Source organism: Loxodonta africana, chromosome 4, assembly GCF_030014295.1.
Source record: "Loxodonta africana isolate mLoxAfr1 chromosome 4, mLoxAfr1.hap2, whole genome shotgun sequence".
Classification (NCBI taxonomy): Eukaryota; Metazoa; Chordata; class Mammalia; order Proboscidea; family Elephantidae; genus Loxodonta; species Loxodonta africana.
Genome location: NC_087345.1, coordinates 111,358,994 through 111,385,005, shown reverse-complemented (window position 1 = coordinate 111,385,005; position 26,012 = coordinate 111,358,994). Strand labels below are relative to the sequence as shown.

Sequence of the window (26,012 nt, the reverse complement as noted above, 5' to 3'; positions counted from 1 at the left end):
TAATACCTACTGTTTGTCAGATGGAGCCCTGGTGACACAGTGATTAAGAACTCAGCAGTTTGAATCCACCAGTCACTCCTTGGAAACCCTATGAGGCAGTTCTACTCTGTCTTATAGGTTTGCTATAAGTTGGAATCAACTCAACAGCAATGGATTTGTTTTTTTGGTTTTACAGGTGTGTCAGATATGATGCTATCTTGGTGAATGTTAAAAAATGAATCAAGAAAAATTCTTGCCTAGAGTTGCTCCTAGTTTAATGGGATAGGCAAATGAAGTGATAAACTCTAGTGCCTGAAATATATTGGTACAAATGCTAGAGAGCACTTACAAAGGAACATCAAATGTAATGTCCCTTTTGGCAGGGTTCCTACAAACAATGTACAGGACATAACTGTTTCAGGGATAGGCCATTCAAGGGCTGGGAGGCGTGAAAGTATCAGGTATGTTGAGAAAAGAGTGAGTGGTGAGGAAGGACAGAGGAAGAGACTAGAATGACAAGTTGGAGACAGCACTTGGAGTTGGAGTCCTGACTCCACAGCTTACTAGCTATGTAACTTTTCCAAGCTTCAATTCCTTACCTTATAGGGCTGCTGTGAGCGGGAAATGCAAGCACACATGGAAGGTGCCTCTACCTTGAGTCCTCAGGGAAAAAAAGAGGGAAATCAGTGAATAGAATATCATAAAGTTCCTGGTATATGCCAGCACTCAGTATATTGTGAGTTGCCCTGGTTTATCATGGTATGTTAATTTGACTTGCTGTAGGCAGTGAGGAGCTATGAATGATTTTAAACAAGTGACATCAGCTTCCCATTATAGAAATATTGAGAGTAATCTTCAGAGGAACTCATTTATGATGTCAAAACAAATTTTAGACATAGTGAGTTTGAGGCTCAGGTAGTACACTGAGGTATAAACTCAATAAGGACAATGAGACTGAGAGTGTACCTTTATTAAATTGTTTACTTTCAACCTGTATTTTGATAGGAGCCCTGGTGGCACAGTGGTTAAGCACTTGGCTGCTAATCGAAAGGTCAGCGGTTCAAACCTACCAGCTGCTGGGGGTAGCAGGGATGAGAAAGATGTGGCAGTCTGCTTCCGTGAAGATTATAGCCTTGGAAACCCTATGGGGCAGTTTTACTCTGTCCTGTAGGGTTGCCATAAGTTGGAACTGACTCAATGGCAATGGGTATACTTGACTTGCTTGCCATTAAAGAACAAGAAAGGTCTTTTTTGTTCATTGCATCATCTCTGGAGTTTAGTCCAGTTCAGGTCCATATCCAGGGTCTATATCTTCATGTAGTTAAAGAGAAATGGGTGTAGATGGCAGGTTTGGAGGAATACTTTTCAGCTAAGAATGCAAATCTGGATGGTCCCTCTTGGCAATCTGGATCTTCTCTAGGATGGGCTGTTACGATCTCAGTCCAGATAAGCAAAAGCTTCTTTAATGTATGGGATTGTTCTAGTCCTTCTGGTTTAGATGGGGCCTGTGATAGGCAAGTCTCTTAGGGTTAATGCCTATGTACAGCAGCCACCAAAGTTGAGACTGCCCCCTTGTGGAGCAACCATTTTGCGATATTCCTTATCTTGTCAGTGCTCTGTTTGGCTGGATCAGTGATTTTTAAAAGTTGGCACTTGAATGCCTTTAAGCACATACACACTCCCCGGTTAAGGCCACAAAACTTCCCTTTTGTCACCTGGCCTGATTCATGCATTTGTGTTTCCTCCCTAGTTCCTTCAGGCATTTAAGCTTCATTTGAAAATGGCATCAATCTCAGAATATGGAGAAGTATACTAATCTTTGTTATAATACTATCTGAAATGGCATGGGCCCCATTCAAAGGGGCGTTTTTCAAAAAGTAGTTTTTCCCTGAAACATATGCCCAGGGGGACTGTATTAGACTGATGTTTCATGTTTCACAGAATTTATAGGGCAGGAGTTACTTTTTACTATTTAAGAGAACTACATTAAATCTTAGCAGGCAGGGGGTATGGGGGAGCATAAGTATTTGTAAAATTTTAAAGATTTTGTTCAGTAATCAGTAAAACAACAACCAAAGAGATAGAACCTTCTTGTTCTGAATGCTTACTGAAGATGACCATTTGTATATGTCTTTATTGCATGTGGACTATCACTGGTGATTCTTTACCGTAATTCACCTCTGGGTTTTGCCAGCTCAAAATTCATTTCTATTGCTGTGGGAATGGTGGATCTTTCTCTTTCTTTACTAGCTTTTTATTATTTATAATGTGGAAAATTTGGGTGTGTTAACTGTTTGGGGTAGAATTTTTTTTAGTAAAAATTAAACTGTTTCCAGGATTTGTATAAGCAATAGAAAGTTTTAAAATTTTGTTTTGTTTTCTACTGAATACTTTGTTTTGATATGTTGTTTCAGTTTCTGTTACTATGGCAATGACGGCAGGGACTACAACAACCTTTCCTATGAGCAACCATACCCGAGAGAGAGTGACGGTAGCCAAGCTCACATTGGAGAATTTCTACAGCAATCTAATATTACAGCATGAAGAGAGAGAAACCAGGTATAGTAAGGCTAGTGAAATTTTTTTCCTTCGCTAAATAAGCTGTTATGTCGTGAGTGGGGTGTAAGTATGTTTTTCATTAATAATATGAGAATTGTAGATCCCTGAATGCTATTTTTAAGTTTCCTGAACTAACAGTGCACCAACTTACTTGTTTTATTTTTGAAAAATAATTTCTTGAGAGACCCAAAGTCCTGTGCACTCATGTACTTAGATCACATTCGGTTGATATATTAAACAAAACTTTCCAATCATAAAATTATATCTTTATACTTTCTTTTTATGAATGACTGACTTTAATTCAAAAGCATTTACACTGTTGTGTGTATTCTAGTGGGAATGAAAGAATGAAAAAACGAATGATGTTATTTTGCCTTCAGGAAACATAGAATATAGCCAAGGAGATAATGTACGTAAGCATTACAAGAAACAATAAGAAGTATCACTAATAGAAAGACAAAGAAGGGAGAGATTGCTTTTGACTAAAGCAACTGGGACAGCTTCATAAATAGTGGTGGCATTTAATAGGACCAAAGGAAGAGTACTATTTATACATTCATAAAAGGAGAAAGAGGTAAAAGAGCTGGAGGAAGGATAGTAGAGACCACCATGGCTAGGTCAGGCAATGTCCAATTTAGCACAAGCACAGGAAGTGCTGGATTTCAACATTTGAAAGCCTCGAATGCCTTGGATGCTTTGTTAAGTTAGCTATTCTCAGGTAGTAGAGAGCCATGAAGATTTTCAAGCAAAAGAAGTAAATGATCAGAAGTGTTTTCTCTGGAAGAATAGTTGTGGTGTGTAGGATGGATTGCGGGAAGAGAAAGATTAGAAACAGTAAATGCTAGTGATGTGGTCCAGGCAAATGGAAGGGAGGCTTGAACTAGAATTGTGACGACAGTAGAAGAAATGACAGGTGAGAAAGATTAACAAAGTATGGCTACTAGCCAGATATAAAATGTGACAGAGATAAGTTAATCTTGGCTCTGAAATTTCATGCCTGGGCACCTGAGAGCATAGTGGTCCAATTTAGGAACCAAGAATAAGAGCAGGTGAGTCAGATTTTGAACTTAATTTTGGGCATATTATGTTTGAGATTCTGGAAAGACATTTAGGTAGTGTGAAGTACGAACTTTAACTGATAGATAAAGAAGAAAATTAGGATTTTGAGAGAGAGGATGTACTAAAATTAAGTAATTTGTGTGAAGGTGGTAGCTGACACCTTAGGAGTCCATTCTAGCAATGCGATGGACTAGGTGCTCAGATCAACCCTTACACTGAAAACAACTTACATTTAAAATTATTAAAATCGTCAAAGTTCGTGTGTAATCCGGAAAGAAAGGAATCCTTGGGCCAGCAATCAAGTGAAGGCAGGGACCTAAAGAAGTAAGTAAAACACTAAAATTGAGTATTCTCCTGGAGGGCATTTGATGTCACTGAATTGTATACATAAAACTTGTTGAAATGGCAAGTGTTTTTCATATATATTTTTATTACAGTTTTAAAAATTTCAAAAGAAACTAGCAGAACTCCTAGAAATAAACATTATACTTATTGAAATTAAAATCTCAGTGAACAGGTTTAATTTTAGATTAGACACCACTGAAGAGAGAATTAGTAAACTAGAAAATAAAACTTAAGTAATTATTCAGAAGGTAGCTTAGAGAAACCTAATAGGAGAATTTGAAAGAAAGTTAAGGAACATGATGAATAGTGAGAAGAGCTACATATATCTAGTAAAAATTCCTAAGAGAAGAGAGAGACTGGAACAAAGACGAGCTAAAACTGAGTTTGCTGTCAACAGAAATTTTAAAAGATTCAATTTAGGCAGAAAAAGTGATCACAAACAGATCTTAGTGGTAAATATGTGGGTAAATATAAACAAAAATTGTACAAAACGATGGTAATAACAATATAATGTCTTATGCGTTTAAAAATAGAATTAAAATATTTGCCAACAGTGGACTATAAGTCAGGTGAGAATAATTGGAATAAAAATGTTCTTGAAGATCTTTATATCTCTAAGGGTTGAGATCAAAGTAAAAAGGAGGCAAAGATTGATTAAGTTCAGACTTCATAAATTAAGCATACATGTAATTTCAAGGGTAACCACTAAGAGAATAAAACAGTTTGTAACTTCCAAATCTAGTAGAAGGGGGAAAAAAATGGGATGAGGAAAAAATCAGTTCAAAAAAGGCAAAAGAGAAAAACTGAAGTACAGAAAAGTAGGCATAAGTAGAAAGCACAAAAAAGAAGTTAGAAATATGTGCAAATGTCTCAGTAATTATGGTGTCATTAAAGTATCTGGAAGTAGATCAGATCAAGGGAGAATGAATAAAGTAGAAGAGAACCAAGTAAAGAAAGATCTCTATTTTTTCAAAAGGGAGGCACTTAAGCTGTTCATCAGAATTTTAAAAGTTCGCTGTCTCTTCTTGCTGAAACCTTAAATTCCATTTTGCCCCCTATTTCCAAGCAAAGGAAAGTAAAAATAAAAGTGTCTCCTGATACTAAAAGAAATAAATTATCAATCTTAGTTTGGGGCCATGGAGGTCCGATTAAACCATCAGCTCTTATTTTCTGAAAGTTTGCACTTTAAGAAGACATAATGAATTCATAGGACTTAACCAATTGAATCCTCCACTCGTCTTTTGGTTTGTCATACTGTGGTGGCTTGTGTGTTGCTGTGATGGTGGAATCTATGCCACTGGTATTTCAAATACCAGTACAGTATTGAAAGACGTAGGAAGCTTCAAAAGAAGATGGAAGAAGTACACAGTCACTGTACCAAAAAGAATTGGTTGACATTCAGCCATTTCAGGAGGTAGCATATGGTATGGAAGGAAGAAGTCTAAGCTGCACTGAAGGCATTGGCAAAAACACAAGGCTCCAGGAATTGATGGAATACCAATTGAGACGTTTCAACAAACGGATGCAACGCTGGAAGTGCTCACTTATCTGTGCCAAGTAATTTGGAAGACTAGCTACCTGGCCAACTGACTGGAAGAGATCAGTATTTGTGCCCGTTCCAAAGAAAGGTGATCCAAAAGAATGTGGAAATTGTTGAACATATCATTAATATCACATGCAAGTAATGCTGAAGATAATTGAAAAATGGTTGCAGTAGTACATTGACAGGGTGCTGCCAGAAATTCAAGCCAGATTCAGAAGAGGACTGGGAACAAGGAATATCATTGCTGATGTCAGATGGATCTTGGCTAAAAGCAGAGAATATCGGAAAGGTGTGTACCTGTGTATCATTGACTATGCAAAGGCATTTGACTCTGTGGATCATAACAAATTATAGATAACATCGCAAAGAATGGGAATTCCAGAACACTTAATCGTGCTCATGAGAAATCCATACAAAGATAAAGAAGCAGTAGTTGGAACAGAACAAGGGGATAGTGAGTGGTTTAAAGTCAGGAAAAATGTGTGTCAGGGTTGTATCCTTTTACCATACTTATTCAATCTGTATGCTGAGCAAAGAATTCAAGGAGCAGGACTATATGAAGAAGAGTGGGGCATCAGGATTAGAGGAAGACTCATTAACAACCTGTGATATGCAGATGACACAGCCTCGCTAGCTGAAAGTGAAGAGGACTTGATGCACTTACTGGCGGAGATCAGAGATTACAGCCTTCAGTATGGATTGCACCTTAACATAAAGAAAACAAAAATCCTCACAAATGGACCAGTAAACAACATTATGTTAAACAGAGAAAATATTGAAGTTGTCAAGGATTTCCTTATACTTGGATCCACAATCAGCACCCATGGAAGCAGCAGTGTATTGCCTTGGGCAAACCTGCTGCAAAAGACCTCTTTAAAGCATTAAAAAGCGAAGAAGTCAGTTTGAGGACTAAGGTGTGTCTGACCCAAGCCATGGTATTGTGTGAAAAAGCTGGACTATGAATAAAGAACACCGAAGAAGAATGATGCCTTCGAATTATGGTGTTGGCAAAGAGTGATGAATGTACCATGGACTGCCAGAAGAACAAACAAATCTGTTTTGGAAGTACAGCCAGAATGCTTCTTAGAAACAAGGATGGTGAGAGTTCATCTTACTTGCTTTGGACATGTTACCAGGAGGGATCAGTTTCTGGAAAAGGACCTGATGTTTGGTAAAGTAGAGGATCAGCAAAAAAGAGGAAGACCCTCAACAAGATGGAATGACACAGTGGCAGCAACAATGGGCTCAAGTATAACAATTGTGGGGATGGCGCTGGACTGTCTGGGCAGTGTTTTGTTGTGTTGTACATAGGGTCACTATGAGTCAGAACCGACTTGAAGGCCCCTAACAACAACAATCAATAAGCCTAATAAAGTAACAATCGGAGCTAAGTGTAAAAGCATTTTAGGAGGAAAGTTTTTTTTCTTTCTTTTTTTTTTAGCACGAGAGAAGGCGTGGGTCTTTCTGTTTAGATATGGCAGAAATAGTTGAAAGATACTACATTTCTCCCCAGAATTAGGGATGACTTCATGCAGTGTTAGGCTTGGCAAGGACTGAGGAAAGTGGAAGTGGAGATTTGTTGAAAGAATGAAGTTGCTTAGGTATTGATAGTCCCTCCCAGGTTAATGGTTCTCTTACTCTCTTGACTTCTTTCTGAAAGGAGAAAACCAGAAACCATTCAAGAAGCAGTGCTTAGGAGTGCATGATGCCAGGGTACGGAATCTGATGTTAGGAACTTATTCCATTCTAAGGGAACAAAGTGTAAACAACAGATAAAAATTAGTGTGATAAATTCCACGATAGGTACCTATTACAAGTGCTGAAGAAGCATGTGGGTGAAGTTTCAATCCTCAACGAGTATGTCCACTTGCAGAGATCCTGGAATGTTCACCTTATTCTGTCAGACTCTAGAACTAGTTTGGAGGAGTTCTCCCAGGATTACCTTTAGGAAAAACCAGCCCAACAGAAAGAGAGCTACTAATATTCACTGAGAAATGAGTTGTAAGGCAAATGTTCTGATGGTTAATGGGGCTACTTTATATATGTGTATGACTTTCCAATTTTTGAAGAATTAGAATAAAAAACATTCAACTCCATTGAGCATCTTTCCTTGATTAGCAAAACTGAGCACAGAGTTTAAGCTAGGAATTTAGACAAGCTCATTAGTGTTAGAATCAGGATTCAAACACAGGCCTTTCCACCTTAAAAGTTTTTTACTTTTAGCTGCTCTGCTGTCCTTAGTTTTGCATATCTCTAGCATAAACACTGGTAAATATTAATGATTGTAGTAGATTGGATATTAATACAGAATTTTCAATATTAGAACATTAGTCATCTTGACTAACAATTCACTTAGGAAGGAGAGTGGAATAAGTTTTATAATTAATTATTCATTTGGCTAGTAGGAAAGCTAAATCTGGGTTTTTATTTTGAGAAAGAAAACTATTCCTAGTGATTATTGTGATCTAATGCAAAAGATTTTGCATTTTAGCTTAGGAACCTGAAGTGATAAACTTGGATAAATGAATGTGTATTTCTTAAACATGAGTAGTTGGAAACCTCGTGAAAAGAAATTATTTTTTCTTTTTAAAAGGCAGAAGAAGTTAGAAGTGGCCATGGAAGAAGAAGGATTAGCAGATGAAGAGGTAACGTAAGCTGTACTTACTGCAGAAAAGCAACCCCAGTGACTTTCTCATTATTGATATCAAATGATTTTATAACGCTAGATAACGTGAATTTCATCATTTGACTGTGGGCTTCTTTGTAGCTCTTATGAATACCGTTAAAAGGTGGCAGCAGTTTTTTTTCTAATTCCAAGAACATATATTTAGTGAAGAGTATCTGCACTATTCTAGGTATGTAGAACAAGAAAGTGGGACACCAAGAGGATCAATCAGCTCCTAATCCTTTCAGAGTTTTTCCAAATATTTCTGAAAACTAGCCACATCTCTAGCCCCAGTACCACTATCCTAATTTAAACCCCCATATAGCTATCCCTAATTGGTCCCTCTACCTCCAGTCTTGGCCCTACTCCCTCCCCTAATTTTTCCGCACACTGCAACTACAGTGATCTCCTAAAAACAGATTTGATCCTGTTATTCTTTTGCTGAATACCCTTCATTGGCTCCAGAGTGCTCTCAGGATAACTGCAAACTTTTAACATTGGTATACAAGATCCTTTAGGATTTGGCCTCTGCTTTGTCTCTAGCGTCATCTCACCAACGATATTGAATTACATTAACCCACCCTCCCTCGCCTGTAGCGCTTTTGACATGCTGTTTCTACCATTCGGAACTCTTCCTAACTACCCCCACTCAACCCTCATTCTTCAAAGAGCTTTAGGCCTCACTTCACATAAGCATCTGTTCCACTGGGAAAACTTCCCCACCTCCCAAGGTGCTTCCTTTACATTCTGCTGTAACTCTGTTCCCTTACCTGTCACGGCACTTAACATACCATCTCCCCATAAAGTAGAAAGTCCATACGCCCGGTTCATGTCTTATTCAGCATGAGGCAGAGGAGGAGAATAAATGTTGGTGAAGTAAAATAACAAATGAACAATGGACCTTGCCCTCAAGGAGTTTTCAGATTAACCCATTAACCTGTTGCCATCGAGTAGATTCCGACCCACAGCGACCCTATAGGATCAGGTTAGGAAGAGAAATTATATGAGTGGCAGGTGCATGTATTTAAATTATGTACAGAAGACGGAATGTTGCCACCTTTGAAAATACAGAGTTTTTTTTTTTTAATTCAGGGTATCAGGTAAGGCTTCATTGAAGAGTTAACATTTAATTTTAACCTTAAAGAATGGGTAGAATCTATAGCGCAGATAAGAAGTACATACAAAATAATGAATGTACAATACATGCAGAGTAATAGGTAATTTCATTTGAGCTAAAAGGGTGCAATAAAGGAAGTAGTAATAGCTCCTAATGTAAGGCTATGCTTGGAATAGCTTACTCTAAGAGATTTATAGTTTATTTTCTAGGCAATAGAGAGTCACAACTCAGATTAAGAAGTTTAACATTTTTTAGTTTGCAGCGTCTGGTCTACAGCAAGTATTGACTTCATTTAGAGCTATTTTCTTTGAATCTTACAAATAACTTAGAGAAATTTGAGATGAATTAGCCCCTAAGTCAGTGACCTATTATAACTATTTATGAAGTTTCTAAAATTTTTTCCATAACGATATTTTTAATTCCACAAATGCTTGTTGTCAGGGCCTAAACTAGGTCCTGTATCGTGTCAAATTCTATAAAATAGGTAAACTCTTTTACCCTTAATGTAAAGTATCTTGGAGAAGTGTGTTTATGTGGGGTGGCTTCTTCTTTTTTTTTTTAATTGAACAAAATGATTTTATAAACTCAAGAATCTAGTTTTTTTTTTTTTAATTTAAAACTAGTGTTCATCCTTAACTCATCCTCTAATAGAAAATTATTTACATAATAATTTGTGAAAATTGCAAAATCTCTAAACTGTATAATCTGGCCATGTAGAACATATATACTAAAATGAAATTGCTATCTGAACCCTTTCATACCTCAAAACTTTTATAAAAAGTTTTTTATAAAAAACTTCTATAAAAACCAGGTACCTTACAGATCTTGAGTTTAAAAAACCCGTTTAAAAAGGAATGGACAAAGGAAGAAAATGATGTGTTACTAGTTGCATCTCAGTCAAGAAAATCCCATCAAAAATGGAATATTATTTCCTCTAATGAAAAATGAAAGAAGCCCTGGTGGGGCAGTGGTTAAAGTGCTCAACTGATAACCAGAAGGTTGGCTCTCTGAACCCTCCAGCCGCTTTGTGAGAAAAAGATGTGGCAGCCTGCTTCCATAAGGATTAAAGCCTTGGCCATCCTACGGGACAGCTCTACTCTGTCCTGTAGGGTCACTATGAGTCAGAATTGACTGATGGCATTGGGTTTGGTTTAGTTTACTGGAAAATGAAAATAGCTGAGTCCAAGCTGCAAGAGAGAGCCATGAAATGTTTGGTTCACTGATTTCTTATTTTTTGTCTTTGGAGAAGAAAGGATGTGATTACCACAAAAATGTTTGATTCCCCTTTTAAGGCTAATTAATCTACTTAAGATTTTTTTTTTTTTAATAATTTTTATTGTGCTTTAAGTGAAAGTTTACAAATCAAGTCAGTCCCTCACACAAAAACCCATATACACCTTGCTACACACTGCCAATTACTCTTCCCCTAACGAGACAGCCCACTCTCTCCCTCCACTCTCTCTTCTCGTGTCCTTTTCACAGGCTTCTAACCCCCTCCACTCTCTCATCTCCCCTCCTGGCAGGAGATGCCAACATAGTCTCAAGTGTCCACCTGATCCAAGAAGCTCACTCCTCACCAGCGTCTCTCTCCAACCCATTGTCCAGTACAATCCCTGTCTGAAGAGTTGCCTTTGGGAATGGTTCCTGTCCTGGGCCAACAGAAGGTCTGGGGGCCATGACCACCAGGATCCTTCCAGTCTCAATCAGGCCATTAAGTCTGGTCTTATGAGAATCTGGGGTCTGCATCCCACTGCTCTCCTGCTCCCTCAGGGGTTCTGTGTTGTGTTCCCTGTCAGGGCAGTCATCGGTTGTAACCAGGCACCATCTAGTTCTTCTGGTCTCAGGATGATGTAGTTGCTAGTTCATGTGGCCCTTTCTATCTCTTGGGCTCGTAATCACCTTGTGTCCTTGGTGTTCTTCATTCTTCTTTGATCCAGGTGGGTTGAGACCAATTGATGCATCTTGGATGGCTGCTTGCTAGCGTTTAACACCCCAGATGCCACTCTTCAAAGTGGGATGCAGAATGTTTTCTTAATAGATTTTATTATGGCAGTTGACTTAGATGTCCCCTGAAACCGTGGTCCCCAGACCCCTGCCCCTGGTACTCTGGCCTTTGAAGCAATCAGTTTATTCAGGAAACTTCTTTGCTTTTGGTTTAGTCCAGTTGTGCTGACCTCCCTTGTATTGCGTGCTGTCTTCTTTCCCTTCACCTAAAGTAGCTCTTATCTACCATCTAATTAGTGAATGTCCCTCTCCCACCCTCCCTCCCTCCCCCCTCTCGTAACCACAAAAGAATGTTTTCTTCTCAGTTTAAACTATTTCTCTAGTTCTAATAACAGTGGTCTTATACGATATTTTTCCTTTTGCAACTAATTTCACTCAGCATAATGCCTTCCAGTTTCCTCCATGTTATGAAATGTTTCACAGATTTCTCACTGTTCTTTATCGATGTGTAGTATTCCATTGTGTGAATATACCATAATTTATCCATTCATCGGTTGATGGGCACCTTGGTTGCTTCCATCTTTTTGCTATTGTGAACAGTGCTGCAGCAAACATGGGTGTGCATATATCTGTTCGTGTAAAGGCTCTTATTTCTCTTGGGTATATTCCAAGGAGTGGGATTTCTGGGTTGTATGGTAGTTCTATTTCTAACTTTTTAAGAAAACGCCAGATAGATTTCCAAAGTGGTTGTACCATTTGACATTCCCACCAGCAGTGTATAAGTGTTCCAATCTCTCCACAGCCTCTCCAACATTTATTATTTTGTATTTTTTGGATTAATGCCAGCCTTGTTGGAGTGAGATGAAATCTCATTGTAGTTTTGATCTGCATTTCTCTAATGGCTAATGATTGTGAACATTTCCTCATGTATCTGTTAGCTACCTGAATGTCTTCACTAAATTAGTGAAGTGTCTGTTCATATCTTTTGCCCATTTTTTAATTGGGTTATTTGTCATTTTGCAGTTGTGTTTTTGCAGTATCATGTAGATTTTAGAGATCAGGTGCTGATCAGAAATGTCATAGCTAAAAACTTTTCCCCGTCTGTAGGTAGTCTTTTTACTCTTTTGGTGAAGTCTTTGGATGAGCATAAGTGTTCGATTTTTAGGAGCTCCCAGTTGTCTAGTTTTTCTTCTACGTTCTTTATAATGTTTTTTATACTGTTTATGCCATGTATTAGGGCTCCTAATGTTGTCTTTATTTTTTCTTCCATGATCTGTATCGTTTTAGATTTTATATTTAGGTCTTTGATCCATTTTGAGTTAGTTTTTGTGCATGGAGTGAGGTATGGGTCTTGTTTTCATTTTTTTGCAGATGGATATCCAGTTATGCCAGCACCATTGGTTAAAAAGACTGTCTTTTCCCCCATTTAACTGTTTCGGGGCCTTTGTCAAATATCAACTGCTCATACGTGGACAGATTTATGTCTGGATTCTCAATTCTGTTCCATTGGTCCATGTATCTGTTGTTGTACCAGTACCAGGCTGTTTTGACTACTGTGGAGGTATAATAGGTTCTAAAATCAGGTAAAGTAAGGCCTCCCACTTTGTTCTTCTTTTTCAGCAATGCCTTATTTATCTGGGGCCTTTTTCCCTTCCATATGAAATTGGTGATTTGTTTCTCCATCTCATTAAAGAATGTCCTTGGGATTTGGATTGGAATTGCATTAAATGTATAGATCGCTTTTGGTAGAATAGACATTTTTATAATGTTAAGTCTTCCTATCCACAAGCAAGGTATGTTCTTCCACTTATGTAAGTCTCATTTGGTTTCTTGTAGAAGTGTACCGTAGTTTTCTTTGTATAAGTCTTTTACATCTCTGGTAAGGCTCATTCCTAAGTATTTTATCTTCTTGGGGCTATTGTAAATGGCATTGATTTGGTGATTTCCTCTTCAATGTTCTTTTTGTTGGTGTAGAGGAATCCAACTGATTTTTGTATGTTTATCTTGTATACAGATACTCTGCTGAGCTCTTCTATTAGTTCCAGTAGTTTTCTGGAGGATTCCTTAGGGTTTTCTGTGTATAAGATCATGTCCTCTGCAAGTAGAGATATTTTTACTTCTTCCTTGCCAATCTGGATGCCCTTTATTTCTTTATCAAGCCTAATTGCTCTGGCTAGGACTTCCAGCACAGTGTTTAATAAGAGTGGTGATAAAGGGCATCCTTGTCTGGTTCCCGATCTGTATTTAAGTTTTGACCAGATGTGTCAAAATGCTTTTTTATTAGTTTTTTTTTTTTTAATGTAAAATTGATTCAGCTACCTCGGAACCATTACAGTGATTTTAAGATTAAAATCATGGAGTAGATTTTCTTAAAGTGGTATAATGACATTATAAGTGATTTCCTTTTTGTAGAATGATGTGTTTCACACACTTGTGATTCTCTTTTTGCCACTAAATAGCTGTGCCCCAAAATACATACACATCATTTATTTGTCACATTATATAGCCCAGCAGATGCTTGATGAACATTATTTTCTTCAACTGCATCTCAATTTGAGCACACTTTATGAAGCTGTGTAATAGGTCATGTTTTCCATTCAAATTAAGCAAGTTTCTGCACCTACATCCAACTATATTCTGCTTTATAATCCACGAAGGCAGAAATCCAAAGTGTCTTTTAAAATTCTTATAATTATCCATTTATGCAATTAAAAAAAAAAAAAACTCCTTACAGCCTTGGAAGACCTGTTACTATAGTGCCACCATGTGGCTTTTTAAATTACATTCTTAAAAGTTTCAAAGCTACTTTTATGACTGTCTTATGGCTGTCTTTGTTGTTTTGTGCCCTCAGTCAATTCTGACTCATAGTGACCCCATGGGACAGAGTAGAACTTCCCCCATGGAGTTTTCTAGGCTATAGTCTTTATGTGAGCAGATAGCTAGATCTTTCTCCAAGGAGCTGCTGGGTGCGTTCAAACCACCAGTCTTTGGATTAGCAGCCATGCGCTTAACTATTACACCACAAGGGCTTTGTTTTATTAGTAATTCAGTTATTTTTTATCATTCAAAAGGTGTTTTTGAATATCTACTATGTGCTAAAAAGTGTATTTGGCATTTGTTAGGTATAAAGAAGGAAAGAGTCTTCCCCATTGCCCTATGTTCCATCGTCCTTGTTTTTATAATTACATAAATGTAATTATAACTATATTAACCTGATATTTAAAAGAAAAAAAAAAAACCTGACTCCATGATTATAGAAATCTATTTTTAAACTAATACACAGCCACCAGATATGAATAGCTTTTAGTTAAATAGAGTAATGATTATTGCATCTTTATTGTAGCCATTTAATTTCCTTTATTGCCTGCCTTCTTAAAAAAAGGAAATTTTCTTTCACTGTTGACTACTTATTTTTTCCATAGTACCACTGTATGTTGCAATCGGTATTGGATATGGAAAAGGAAATTAGACTAGGCCTCTTTAATTTATATACTTTAATTAATTTAATTTGTATACTCATACTGCCATAATTTCCACTATTGATGTGCCTAAGCATGTCATTTCATTTAGCTGTTTGACTGCAGTTGAAGACGCTTGCATAACTTCTTGATTGCATCCTTTTGGATTGACTTTTTTAGAAGTATCAGAATTCACTGTGTTGATGATACACATGTACATATTTCTAATTAATAGTTCACCTTACCCTTTTTTAAAACAGATATAAACAGGAGTAAGAAGGGACTAATCAGTGATTATTCCTTGAACTACATTAAGGAATAATGCTTTCTAGCTTTTATGGTCATTCCTTATTATTTTGACTTATTTACCCTCAGAACTGAACCACTGAAAGCTTGTTAGTGCTTAGCTGAAGATGAACAGGAGTTCAGCATTTTCACTTATTTATTTTTCCCACACTGTGTTACCTCTTCTAGGAATTAACTGTATCGAAAAACAGAACTTTGTTTGGTGAGGGAAAAAAATAAGGTTGAGAACAATGCAATAAATGCTTGTTTATAATCAGCCTATGTCATAGTACTTCTTCATAATGCTATAAAATGTGTATCTCGTAAAGATATTTTAAAGTAGTTATTTTCTGTGATCATTGTAGTATCAGTTAAGAAATCCCTGGCTTGAATATTTTAATGCGTTCTCCTCATAATTGCTTTTTTTCTAATTTCATATTTTTGAGATGTTGTGTGTCGAACCTCAAGCAGTTTATTAAAATTTGTTCAAGAATAAACTCTACCATAAATAAATCTCTATGGAAACACTGACATTGTGTTACTTAGGTGTTGTAAGCCTTGGTAGCTGTGACAGAGCAACCTTGGAAATTATGGAATTCAAGCAAAGTAGATTTCCTGACAGAATAAAAAGCAGTATCAGAATACTCTTAGCACTTACTGAAGTTTAATCTTTATGAATTAAGTTAGTGTATGGATGAAAGAATAAATGAGTAGAGTAGAAATAGACTCAATGGCACTTAACTCACATCTGTATGTGTACACACAGATACATACACATAAAAGATGAACTGGTTAAGATGAAATACTTAATAGAGTCCACCTCAAGATTCCCAATTGTTAAAAAGTATAAAATGTTTTCTTTAGCTTGTTTTGTTCTTTGAATGCTTAATACTTAGGTAAATAAGTTATTGTACTACTATATAATATTTATGATACCTTACCCCATTTTTATGTGTATTGTCTTTAGTGTGGTAGGTTTCCTTGGAAACAATCTGATTATAAAATTCTCTCTTTTTTAATAGAAAAAGTTACGCCGATCACAGCATGCTCGCAAAGAAACAGAGTTCTTACGGCTCAAGAGGACCAGACTTGGCTTGGATGACTTTGAGTCTCTAAAAGTTATAGGAAGAGGAGCTTTTGGAGAGGTGTGCTGCTTTCTCAAAGTTACCTTCCTTGGAAATTCTACCCATTTGATCCCCTGAGCACCTGATTATCTTTTGGCATACATAGGAATCCATATCTGCCACAAAATACATGTATCTTAAAGATAGTTTAAAATATAAGTCCTGAACTACCAACAATGGCAAACCCCTGCTTCATTTAAAAGAACCTACCTTTCACACCTGAATAAATAATAAAAACCAAAAATTCATTGCTGTCGAGTCGATTATCGACTCACAGCAACCTACAGGACAGAGTAGAACCGCCCCATAGTTTCCAAGGAGTGCCTGGTGGATTCGAACTGGCGACCTTTTGGTTAGTAGCCATAGCTCTTAACCATATGCCACCAGGGTTTCCAAATAAATAATAGTGACTGTTTAATGTTTATAATATGATATATTTTTAAATTTTAGGTGCGGCTGGTCCAGAAGAAAGACACAGGCCATATCTATGCAATGAAGATATTGAGAAAGGCTGATATGCTTGAAAAGGAGCAGGTATGTGTTCTTTAACACATGTAACCTAAAGGACCATAAATATTAAAAATGTATATTAGAAATAGAATTTATTTCGTATAAATATTAGGTATGTAAGTATTAGATTTTTAGAAAAGAAATCAATGCCTCTGTATTAATGGTAGCTTGTTCAGTGTTTCTCAGTTCTTAGAGTAAAAATTTCTTCCAAATTTGTAAATCTAAATATCTTCTGAAATATTTACTTTTTTTACTTCAGTCAAAAAATAAAGGACAGTTCTCAGCATCCTCTATCTTTATCGTATATCAGATATGCAAAACTAGTTTCCTGAAATTTTGTTGATTTGATATATTTCCAAAATCTATAACTACTTCTTTTTGGTGTACCTGGGCTCTCTCCATATTTCCTGTGGCTTAATGCGGTTCTATGTAATGGCCATAAAGTGTGAAAACACTTATAATAAATTATTTTATGTGTTTACCTTTGATTCCAGTCTGGGTGGACCCTCTCTAGAACCCTAAATTGAATACATAGTCTAGTGAAGGACTCAACAATGAGGCCATGGAGGGAGATGGCACCTCTCTGTACCTTATGCTTTATTTCAGTCTTTTAATCGCCACCCAAAACTTACTTTGTTATTACAGCAATATAATATTGATTTTTATTTAACTGTAACCCACTTGGATCTATTTTTTTACTGCATTTTTTCACTTTGTATTTTCATTCATTCAACAAATATTTATTGGGTGCCTAAGGTGTGCCAAGTACTGTTCTAGGTTCTGGGAATGCGGTGATTAACAAGATAAACCTGATCCTATTCTTTTGTAGTAGTGGAGAAGCCAGACAGCTATTTTAGGTTGTCGTGGTTAATAAGTACTATGAAGAAAATTTTTACAAAGGATAATGTGATACAGATGATCTGGGTTTAGGAGAGGATTAAGTTCAGAGAAGGCATCTCTGAGGATAGAATATTTGACCTGAGAATGAGAAGAAGTAACACATATAAAGATCTGTTAGGAGAAAGGTCTAGGCAGAAGGAACAGCATATGCAAAGGCCCTGAGACTAGAATAATATTAGCCAGTTCAAAGAAGAAAAAGAATGCCAAAAGAAGGGAAAGAAGCCATTGTGGCTAGAATTAATTGAGGGGAAGAGCAGTTGGACATAAAGTAGGAGAGCTAGGCAGGGGCCAGATTATGTAGGGCTTTGAAGGTCATGGATAAAGAGTTTGGATTTTATCTAAATATAATGGGAAGACATTGGAGGGGTTTTGTTTTATTTAAACAGGGGAGTAACATGATCTGATTTCTCTTTGTAGAAGAAGCAAGAGTTGAAACAGAGAGAGTAGTTAAGAGACTGTGTAGCAGGTCCAGCCCGGATGTGAATGTGGTTTATACTAGGGTTATAGTAATAAAGCTGAAGAAAAGGTAAAATTGAATAGGATTTTCTGATAGAGTGTATGTTGGGGGATAAGAGCAGTGAGGGTAAGGGAAGAATCAAGGATAATGCCTAGAATTTTGTCTTAGGGAATGGGATACATGATGGTGACATTTTCTGATTTAGAAAAGAAAGGAGGAAGAACAGGTTTGAGGGCAATGGAATGAAGAGTTTTCCTTGTGGCACGTTATATTTGAACTGCCTATTAGATATCCACGAAGAGATATTAAGTTGACAGTTGGTTAGAATATGGGGAGAAACTTGAGCTGGAGACATACATTTGGAAATCGTCAATGTGTCAATCATATTTACACAAGGAGACAAGATGAAGTTGCCTAGGTAAAGAGTGTAGATAGAGAAGAAGAGAGCCTAGATCCAAGCCCAAGGGGACACTAGATAGAAGAGAAACCAGCAGAGGACACCAGAAAGGAATATTTATCTAGTCAAATAGTAGAAAACTAGGAAATGTGATGTCATGGAAGCCAAGAGAAAAAAATATTTAAGGAAGAGGTAAATGGTCAACTATGTTGAATGCTGCTAAGAGAGAAAGCAAGAAGACAGGCCATTGGGTTTAACAACATGGAGATTTTGGTAAGCTGACAAGGACAGTTCCAGTGGATTAGGGGGAAGAGCCTAACTGGAATGGTAGAAAAGAGGATGGGAAGTAAGAAATGGAGAAAGTGAGTATAGATAAATCATTCATGTGAAACAGAACAAAGAGTAGATTGATAATGTAAGATTTAGGACCGAAAAGAGTTTTTTGTTTTGTTTTGTTTTTAAGAGGGGAAATTCTGTAGCATATGGAAGAATGCTGATGGGGAAAATCCATTAGAAAGGAAAAAAGTGAAGATGCAGTAAAGAGAGGGTAGATATTTACAGGAGTATACTGGAAGGCAGTTGGAGAAGTTGGCCTTTGGTATTCTTCGTATTTCTATTAAAATTGGAAGAAAAACCATAGAAATTGAAACAAATGAAGGTGGTTGATAGATCTGGCAGTGGGAAATTTTGAATTTGTGCCTGAGTGTAAGTAAGTGGGGTCATCAGCTCAGAGTTAAAGGAGGGATGGGTTGTTAGAGGTTTAAAGAAAGAGAAGTTGTGAAATAGCCGTTATGAAGTATGAGAAAGCAAATTTGTTAGAGAAAAACAGTTTGAACACCCATTGAGATTTGCAGCCATGACTTTAAAATGAAACCAGTTAGCATAGGTTGGTGATTTTTCTCTAGTAAAACATAGTTGCTCAGGGGCAGGTACAGAATAGACAGAAACTTGGGTTTAAACCAAGGTTGGTGTTTTGCCAGTCAGATACAGTAAAGAGAGAGAAGGAAAAGGGAGTTTAAATCACTTGCACAAGAGTGATCATAATAATGTAAGAATCTAGGTAGGTAGAGAAAGAAGTGAGGTTATGAGGAGGGTAATAGAGAAGAAGTGGTAGGGTTTTCATGTAATGGAGGTTGAAATTCCAGAATGAGAGACAAGAATAAGAGGTGGGAATCAGAAAGAGGGTTGCTTATAACTGAGATTTTTTTTTATGGTGTGGGGGGTGCAGTTACTGATGATGAGGAGGACAAAAAGATTACCATGGGTGACGGAGGTATAGTGAATGTGTAGTGGATCCCTGAAGGTAAGTAAAAGGTCAAGGAACTGTGTAGATAGGGTTTTTGATGGTTCATTCATATGAGTGCTAAAGTCATTAAGAATGAGTAGAAAGGAAGAGTGAGCCATGAGCTGAAATCATGAATTCATGAAAGAGACTGACCAGGAGGTCTGAAATGATGGCTCTGAGGACAGATGATGGCTAATGTAGTCTCACAGCAGCACTTTAAAGGAGTTGGGGTTGTTGGAGAAGGAAGGTGTCAAAATGGTTCCGAAGCTGCCATGGGGAATGAGGAGGAAACCTACCCTGTCACCAACAAGTGAGAGAAGAGCAGGCTGCAGAAGGATGAACCCTCAGTAGACAGCCTGGTTTCCATTAGAGTGAGAAGGTGATGGGAACTGGCAAAAGGGGACTTTGTTGAAGATGTTTTTCATTCAAGGGAATAGAATGGAAGAGGTTTGGAAAGCAAGGAAGTTTGGGATATTGAATTGGCTTAGAGAGTTACAGATAATGATGGGAATAAAGGTCTGGGTGAAAATAGGTGACCTTAGAGACAAGGAGGTAAAATAGGAGTCTAGCTAAACTGTAATGGGATTAGTCCTGGGGTATAGAGTCTTAGAGGAAGGACAGAGGGGGTAGTTAGTTCAAGCTATAGTCTTTAGCTCCTAGCCACAAGTGCGACTGGGCAGTTAAGATGTGGCTAGCCTGAATTGAGATGTGCTGTATGTGTACAATACACACCAGATTTTGAAGACTTAGTTTAAAAAAAAAAAAAAGTAACTCAAATTTTATATTGATTACATGTTGAAATGATAATATTTTGGATACATTGAGTTATATAATCTATATTATTAAAATTAACTTCACCTATTTCTTTTTATATGGCTACTAAAAAATTTAAACTTACATACGTGGTTCGTGGTATAGTACGTTTTGCTGAAACTTGAGCCTCTGGGCCACTGTTCTTTCCTATGAAGGAGCAGTCTCACGGGAGCCCAGCATCAAGTCTGCTTTGCATTTGAGGTTGTTTTTCCTCCTACATAAATTAATACGCATTTGTCGCCACTGACTTTCACTTCAGAAAACCTTTTCCACTAAATTCTAGTATGTCAGTATTTTAAGTTTTATCACATTTACTTTTATTCTAACTTCCAAACAAAATTAAGTAAGAAGTAACTTCCTCACTGTGGTACCAGATTATTGTGAGTCAGACTTCACATTCTTTATATCCCATTTTGGAAACATATCCTGTAAACTGCCTTTAAGATATTTAAAAATAACCAAGTCAACTTTATGGTGTAGGTATTATTCCTGACAACACCGGATGTAACACCAGAAGTTATGGCTTTTCCATTATGACCGTAAAATGCTTTTTAAAAGGCAAGAGGTCTGATAAGAATTTAATATAAAGAATTCTTACAGCTCAACAACAAAATCATGGGCAAAGGATATGTGTAGACATTTCTCCAAAGAAGATATATGAATGGCTGATGAGTACATGAAAAAATGCACATTATCAGTCATTTGGGAAATACAAATCAAAACCACAATGAGATACCACTTCACAGCCACTAGGATGGCTGTTATTAAAAAAAAAAAGAAAAGGAAAGGAAAATAACAGGTGTCGGAGAGATTATGGAGAAATTGGAACCCTCATCCATTACTGGTGGGAATGTAAAATGGTGTGTCATCTGTGGAAAACAGTTTGGCGGTTCTTCAAAAAGTTAAACATAGGATTACTGTTGTTGTTACTGGCTGCCAGTGAGTTGGTCCCTGACTCATAGCAACCCCATGCACAACAGAGCTAAATGCTGCTGGGTCCTGCTCCATCCCCATGAACGATGGTGGGTTGGACCATGGGGGTTTCATTGGCAGATTTGCAGAAATAGATCGCCAGGCCTTTCTTTCTAGTCCGTCTTAGTTTGGAAGCTCTGCTGAAATCTGTTCAGCATCATAGCAGGATGTAAGCCTCCACTGGTGGACAGATGGTGCCTGCACATGAGGTGCACTGGCCAGGATTACCACATGACTCAGCAGTACCTCTCCTAGGTGTGTGCGGCATGTACCCAAGAGACTTGAAAGCAGGGACTCAGAGATACATTTCATCAGTGTTCATTGCAGCATTATGCAGAGTAACCAAAAGGTGGAAAACAACCCATCAATAGATGAATGGACAAAAAAATATGGTATATACATACAATGGAATATTATTCAACCATAAAGAGAAATGAAGTTCTGATAGATGCTGCGTGATGAACCTGAAAAATGTTATGCTAAGTGAAATAAGTCAGACACAAAGGCCACATATTATATGATCCCACATATATGAAATATCAAGAATAGGCAACTTCTTAGAGACCAGAGTAGTTGCTGGTTATAAGGGGCTGGAGATGAGCGCTGGTTCCAACCTACCAGCTGCTCAGCTGGAGAAAGATGTGGCAGTCTGCTTCTGTAAAGATGTACAGCCTTGGAAACCATATGGGGCAGTTCTCCTCTGTCCTGTAGGGTCACTATGAGTTGGAATTGTCTCAGCAGCCATGTATTTGGTTTGGTTGAGGGGCTGGAGGAAGGGGAGAATGGAGAGGTATTGCTTAATAGGAACTTAGTTTCCGTTTGAGGTGATGAAAAAGTTTTGGAAATAGTGGTGATTGGTTGCACAACGTGGTGAATGTAACTAATGTCACTGAATTGTACACTTAAAACTGGATAAAATGGCTCATTTTGTATTATATATATCTTACCACAATTAAAAATAAGAAAAAAAAAAAGAAACAAGAGGTAGGTAAGTATTTTTGCTACCACTTTTCATTTAAGGAAATAGATTCAGAGAGACCATGAAGTTTTTTGGTACCAGAAAGCAAGGTCTTAGTTCCTGACTCTTATTCTTGTGTTTTGATCTCAGAGCATTTACTGCACTATGTAATAATACAGTAATTTTAAATATGATATTTTAAGCAGGTTATACTATATTATCATGAAAAGATTTTTAAAATCTGTTTCTCATGTGTTTTGGAGCCAGAATTTATATTGGTACACGCTGAAAGCAGCAGAAGCATAAAATCAAATCTAATTGTCAATTAATCTTTGAGGAAAGAATGTATAAGAACATTAATGCAAAAGTATCTGCAAATTGACCAATCCCATGGTCAATGGTATGAATTATACAACCAACCAAACCAGCCCAACCCGTTGCTGTTGAGTTGATTCTGACTCATAGCAACCCTACAGGACAGAGTAGAACTGCCCCATAGGATGTCCAAGGCTGTAAATCTTTATGGAAGCAGACTGCCTCGTGTTTCTCCCGTGGAGCAGCTAGTGGGTTCGGACCCCTGACCTTTCAGTTACCACCCCCATAAATTATTTAGTTTATAAAACTTGCCAGTCTATGAAAAATTTCACTTAATAGTATCCCAAGTAATTATGTGTCTCACAAAAATTGGTGACAAAACCACAGTTAGACTAATTTACTGGGCTCACGTTTATAGATATGATACAAATTTTACATAATAATAATAAGTTAATATAAAGATACAAAAGTTTTTATTCTTAAGAAGTCAGCCGAATAGGTAAAAGTCAAGCCAGGGGCCCTTTGTTAGACTATTAACAGTTAAAAATATTTTGCTAAGGATCCTAGCTTTGTCACGACAAAGCCAGGATTTTGGCTGGGTGGAGATTCTGGTTAGAAAGTTTTTAGGCTAATCATTGCCCTACCTCAAAGGCCTCAGCTTCTCATAGTATATCTGTGGATCCCATATTTTCTGGCTTAAGGATAATAAGCTAAAACTGTTTCCCAAAGTACTCCATAGACTCATAGCGACCCTATGAGAATATGGACATGTGTATATGCTTCAAACTGTATATTTTCTAAAACTTCATGACAGTTAAGAAACTGGGTGGATACACTGAAAAATGTATAATGTGTTGCAATTATTTTTTCAAAATATATTCATCTAGGTGGCCCACATCCGAGCAGAAAGAGATATTTTGGTAGAAGCAGATGGTGCCTGGGTGGTGAAGATGTTTTACAGTTTTCAAGATAAGAGGAACCTTTATCTAATCATGGAATTTCTACCTGGAGGTAAAGCAGACATAATAGCAATGATAAATTGACACAGGCACATCTTTAGGTGTCAAAATAATTTTATTAAGTAGGTTTACTTTTATTTTCCTAGGTTTGAGGTTTTACGTAGTCAGTCAGGGTTTTTCAGTATTTCCTTCCTTGGTAATCCTTTTTGACAAAAATCATATTTTGAAGGAATGATAAGGTTGGCGTATTTTAAATACTCCCATTCTGGATTCACTGTATATAATTAGATTGTTGTAAGTCTAGGGTTAAAAACAACTCAGCAAAGAAAAAGGTAAACAACCTAATGAAAAATGAGCAAATGATAGACAGTGTACAAAAGAGAAAGTCTAGCTAGTCTGTATACATAGGGAAATGTTCAACTCCACCCATATTCAGGGAAATGCAAATTCAAACAAGAATGAGATACCATTTTATACTCATAAACTAGAGCACACAAAAAATTTTAAATCATATATGTAAATTGATCCCTAACTCTTATGGAGAGCAATTTTGCAATATCCTTTAAAGTTGAAAATGCAGGTATCTTACTATCCTGTGGTTCCACAACTAGTTGTATTCCCTAATGACTTCCCCACGTGTGCACAAGAGGTCGGTACAGGAATGTTCATTGCATCATTGTCGTAATAGTGAAAAACTAGATGCAGCATAAATACCCAGCAGTAGAAGAATGGATAAATATAACGTGGCATAATTATATGATGAAATATTTTACAGCAGTTAAAAGTCATGAGCTATATCTTTATAGCTCGTTAATGGGAAGATCTCAAAAACACCAAGTAGGGTGAATAAAGCAAAGTGTAGAATGATAGATACAGTTTGATACCGTTTGTGTAATTTTTAAAAAAAAAAAAAAAAAAAAAGCTCGTTAATGGGAAGATCTCAAAAACACCAAGTAGGGTGAATAAAGCAAAGTGTAGAATGATAGATACAGTTTGATACCGTTTGTGTAATTTTTTAAAACAAGACACCGTATATCCATAGGTTAGTATATGTGTGTATAAAATATATATTTTAAAAATAAGCTGGACGGAGACAGACCAAATCAAATCTGTAAGAATAGTTATTCTGTAAGGGGAAAAAGAAGTGGGTGTAGAGAACAAAGAATACTTCACATGTATGTATTTTTAAAGACTCAAAGCACACGTGAAAAAATGTTAATGTTCTCAGTTCTGGGTTGTAAGTTCTTTGTCCCATTTTAAGAAGAAATTCCTGAAAAATAAAGAATTTCTAATGGTGACTTTTTGGTGGGATGATGTCCTATTTTTGATGGACCTAAAGAATTCAAGATGTTTTTGAAATTTTAGTTTGAAAGACTATATCTAGATTCCAAGTGTGCTTATTCTGATTCTTTTGCAGAGTTTGACACGTTTTCCTTAGCAGCTTATCATTCTGGATGTTTTATTGTGGCTATTACTTCATTACCACTCTGCTCTGATTTGTTTTCACATACTTTCTACTTTAAAGCCATTAAATATCATAAAAGTTTTACTTATGCAATGACGCTTTATTTTTATTTGACTGTAGAGATGGTTAGAGGTATGGTTGATGGATTATAAAATGTAAAATAGGCATATGTTGCATTTATACAAAGAAAACTTTTAAAAGGAGTTTCCAATAATATGATACTTACTTATCTTTATTTAGGTGACATGATGACATTGCTAATGAAGAAAGATACCTTGACGGAAGAGGAAACCCAGTTCTACATTTCAGAAACGGTTCTGGCAATAGATGCAATCCACCAGTTGGGTTTCATCCATCGGGATATTAAACCAGACAACCTTTTATTGGATGCCAAGGCATGTGAATAAAGTGATGAATTTATACCTTGCTAATTATTTTATAATGAGCTGATTTTCTGATTGGGTAGCTGCAGCTTATATAGCTGCTAAACTAAGTTATTTCATAGAATGATGCAATAGGAGGGGACTCTGGAGTGAAATGACGTCAAGGGAATATGGCTGACTTTTTATTTCCCCATTTTCTGCTTTTTAAAGCCATCATCATCAAACGTTTATAATTTAACATTTTCACCTATATGAATTTTGTAACTAAGACATTTTTTATAACAGGCATTCAAAAGAAGAGTTTGTAGTAAGGGTTTTTTTTTTGTTTTCAAAGTTAATGTAATCTCTTGATTTTACTGGATTTTATTTTTTAGGGTCATGTAAAGTTATCTGATTTTGGCTTATGCACCGGATTAAAGAAAGCTCACAGAACTGAATTCTACAGAAACCTCACACACAACCCACCAAGTGACTTCTGTAAGTTTAATGTTTCTCTGGTTAAAATATAATAGTTGGTTTA

At 36.8% G+C, this 26,012-nt stretch overlaps 1 protein-coding gene across 4 annotated transcripts in view; it reads left to right on the top strand.

The window, feature by feature from the left end:
* Positions 1-26,012, top strand: part of STK38L (serine/threonine kinase 38 like) — a 102,578-nt gene that overhangs the window by 63,092 nt on the left and 13,474 nt on the right. For all 4 annotated transcript variants that reach the window (XR_010321878.1, XM_010595520.3, XM_064284450.1 and 1 more), the window contains exons 2-8: positions 2,394-2,538; positions 8,079-8,130; positions 15,977-16,099; positions 16,529-16,612; positions 23,573-23,696; positions 25,350-25,504; positions 25,867-25,969. Coding sequence is in view for 3 of the 4 variants with exons in the window: in XM_064284450.1 (XP_064140520.1) it covers positions 2,394-2,538; positions 8,079-8,130; positions 15,977-16,099; positions 16,529-16,612; positions 23,573-23,696; positions 25,350-25,504; positions 25,867-25,969 (786 nt within the window). In the remaining variant the exon portion in view is untranslated. The remainder of the gene's footprint in view (positions 1-2,393; positions 2,539-8,078; positions 8,131-15,976; positions 16,100-16,528; positions 16,613-23,572; positions 23,697-25,349; positions 25,505-25,866; positions 25,970-26,012) is intronic.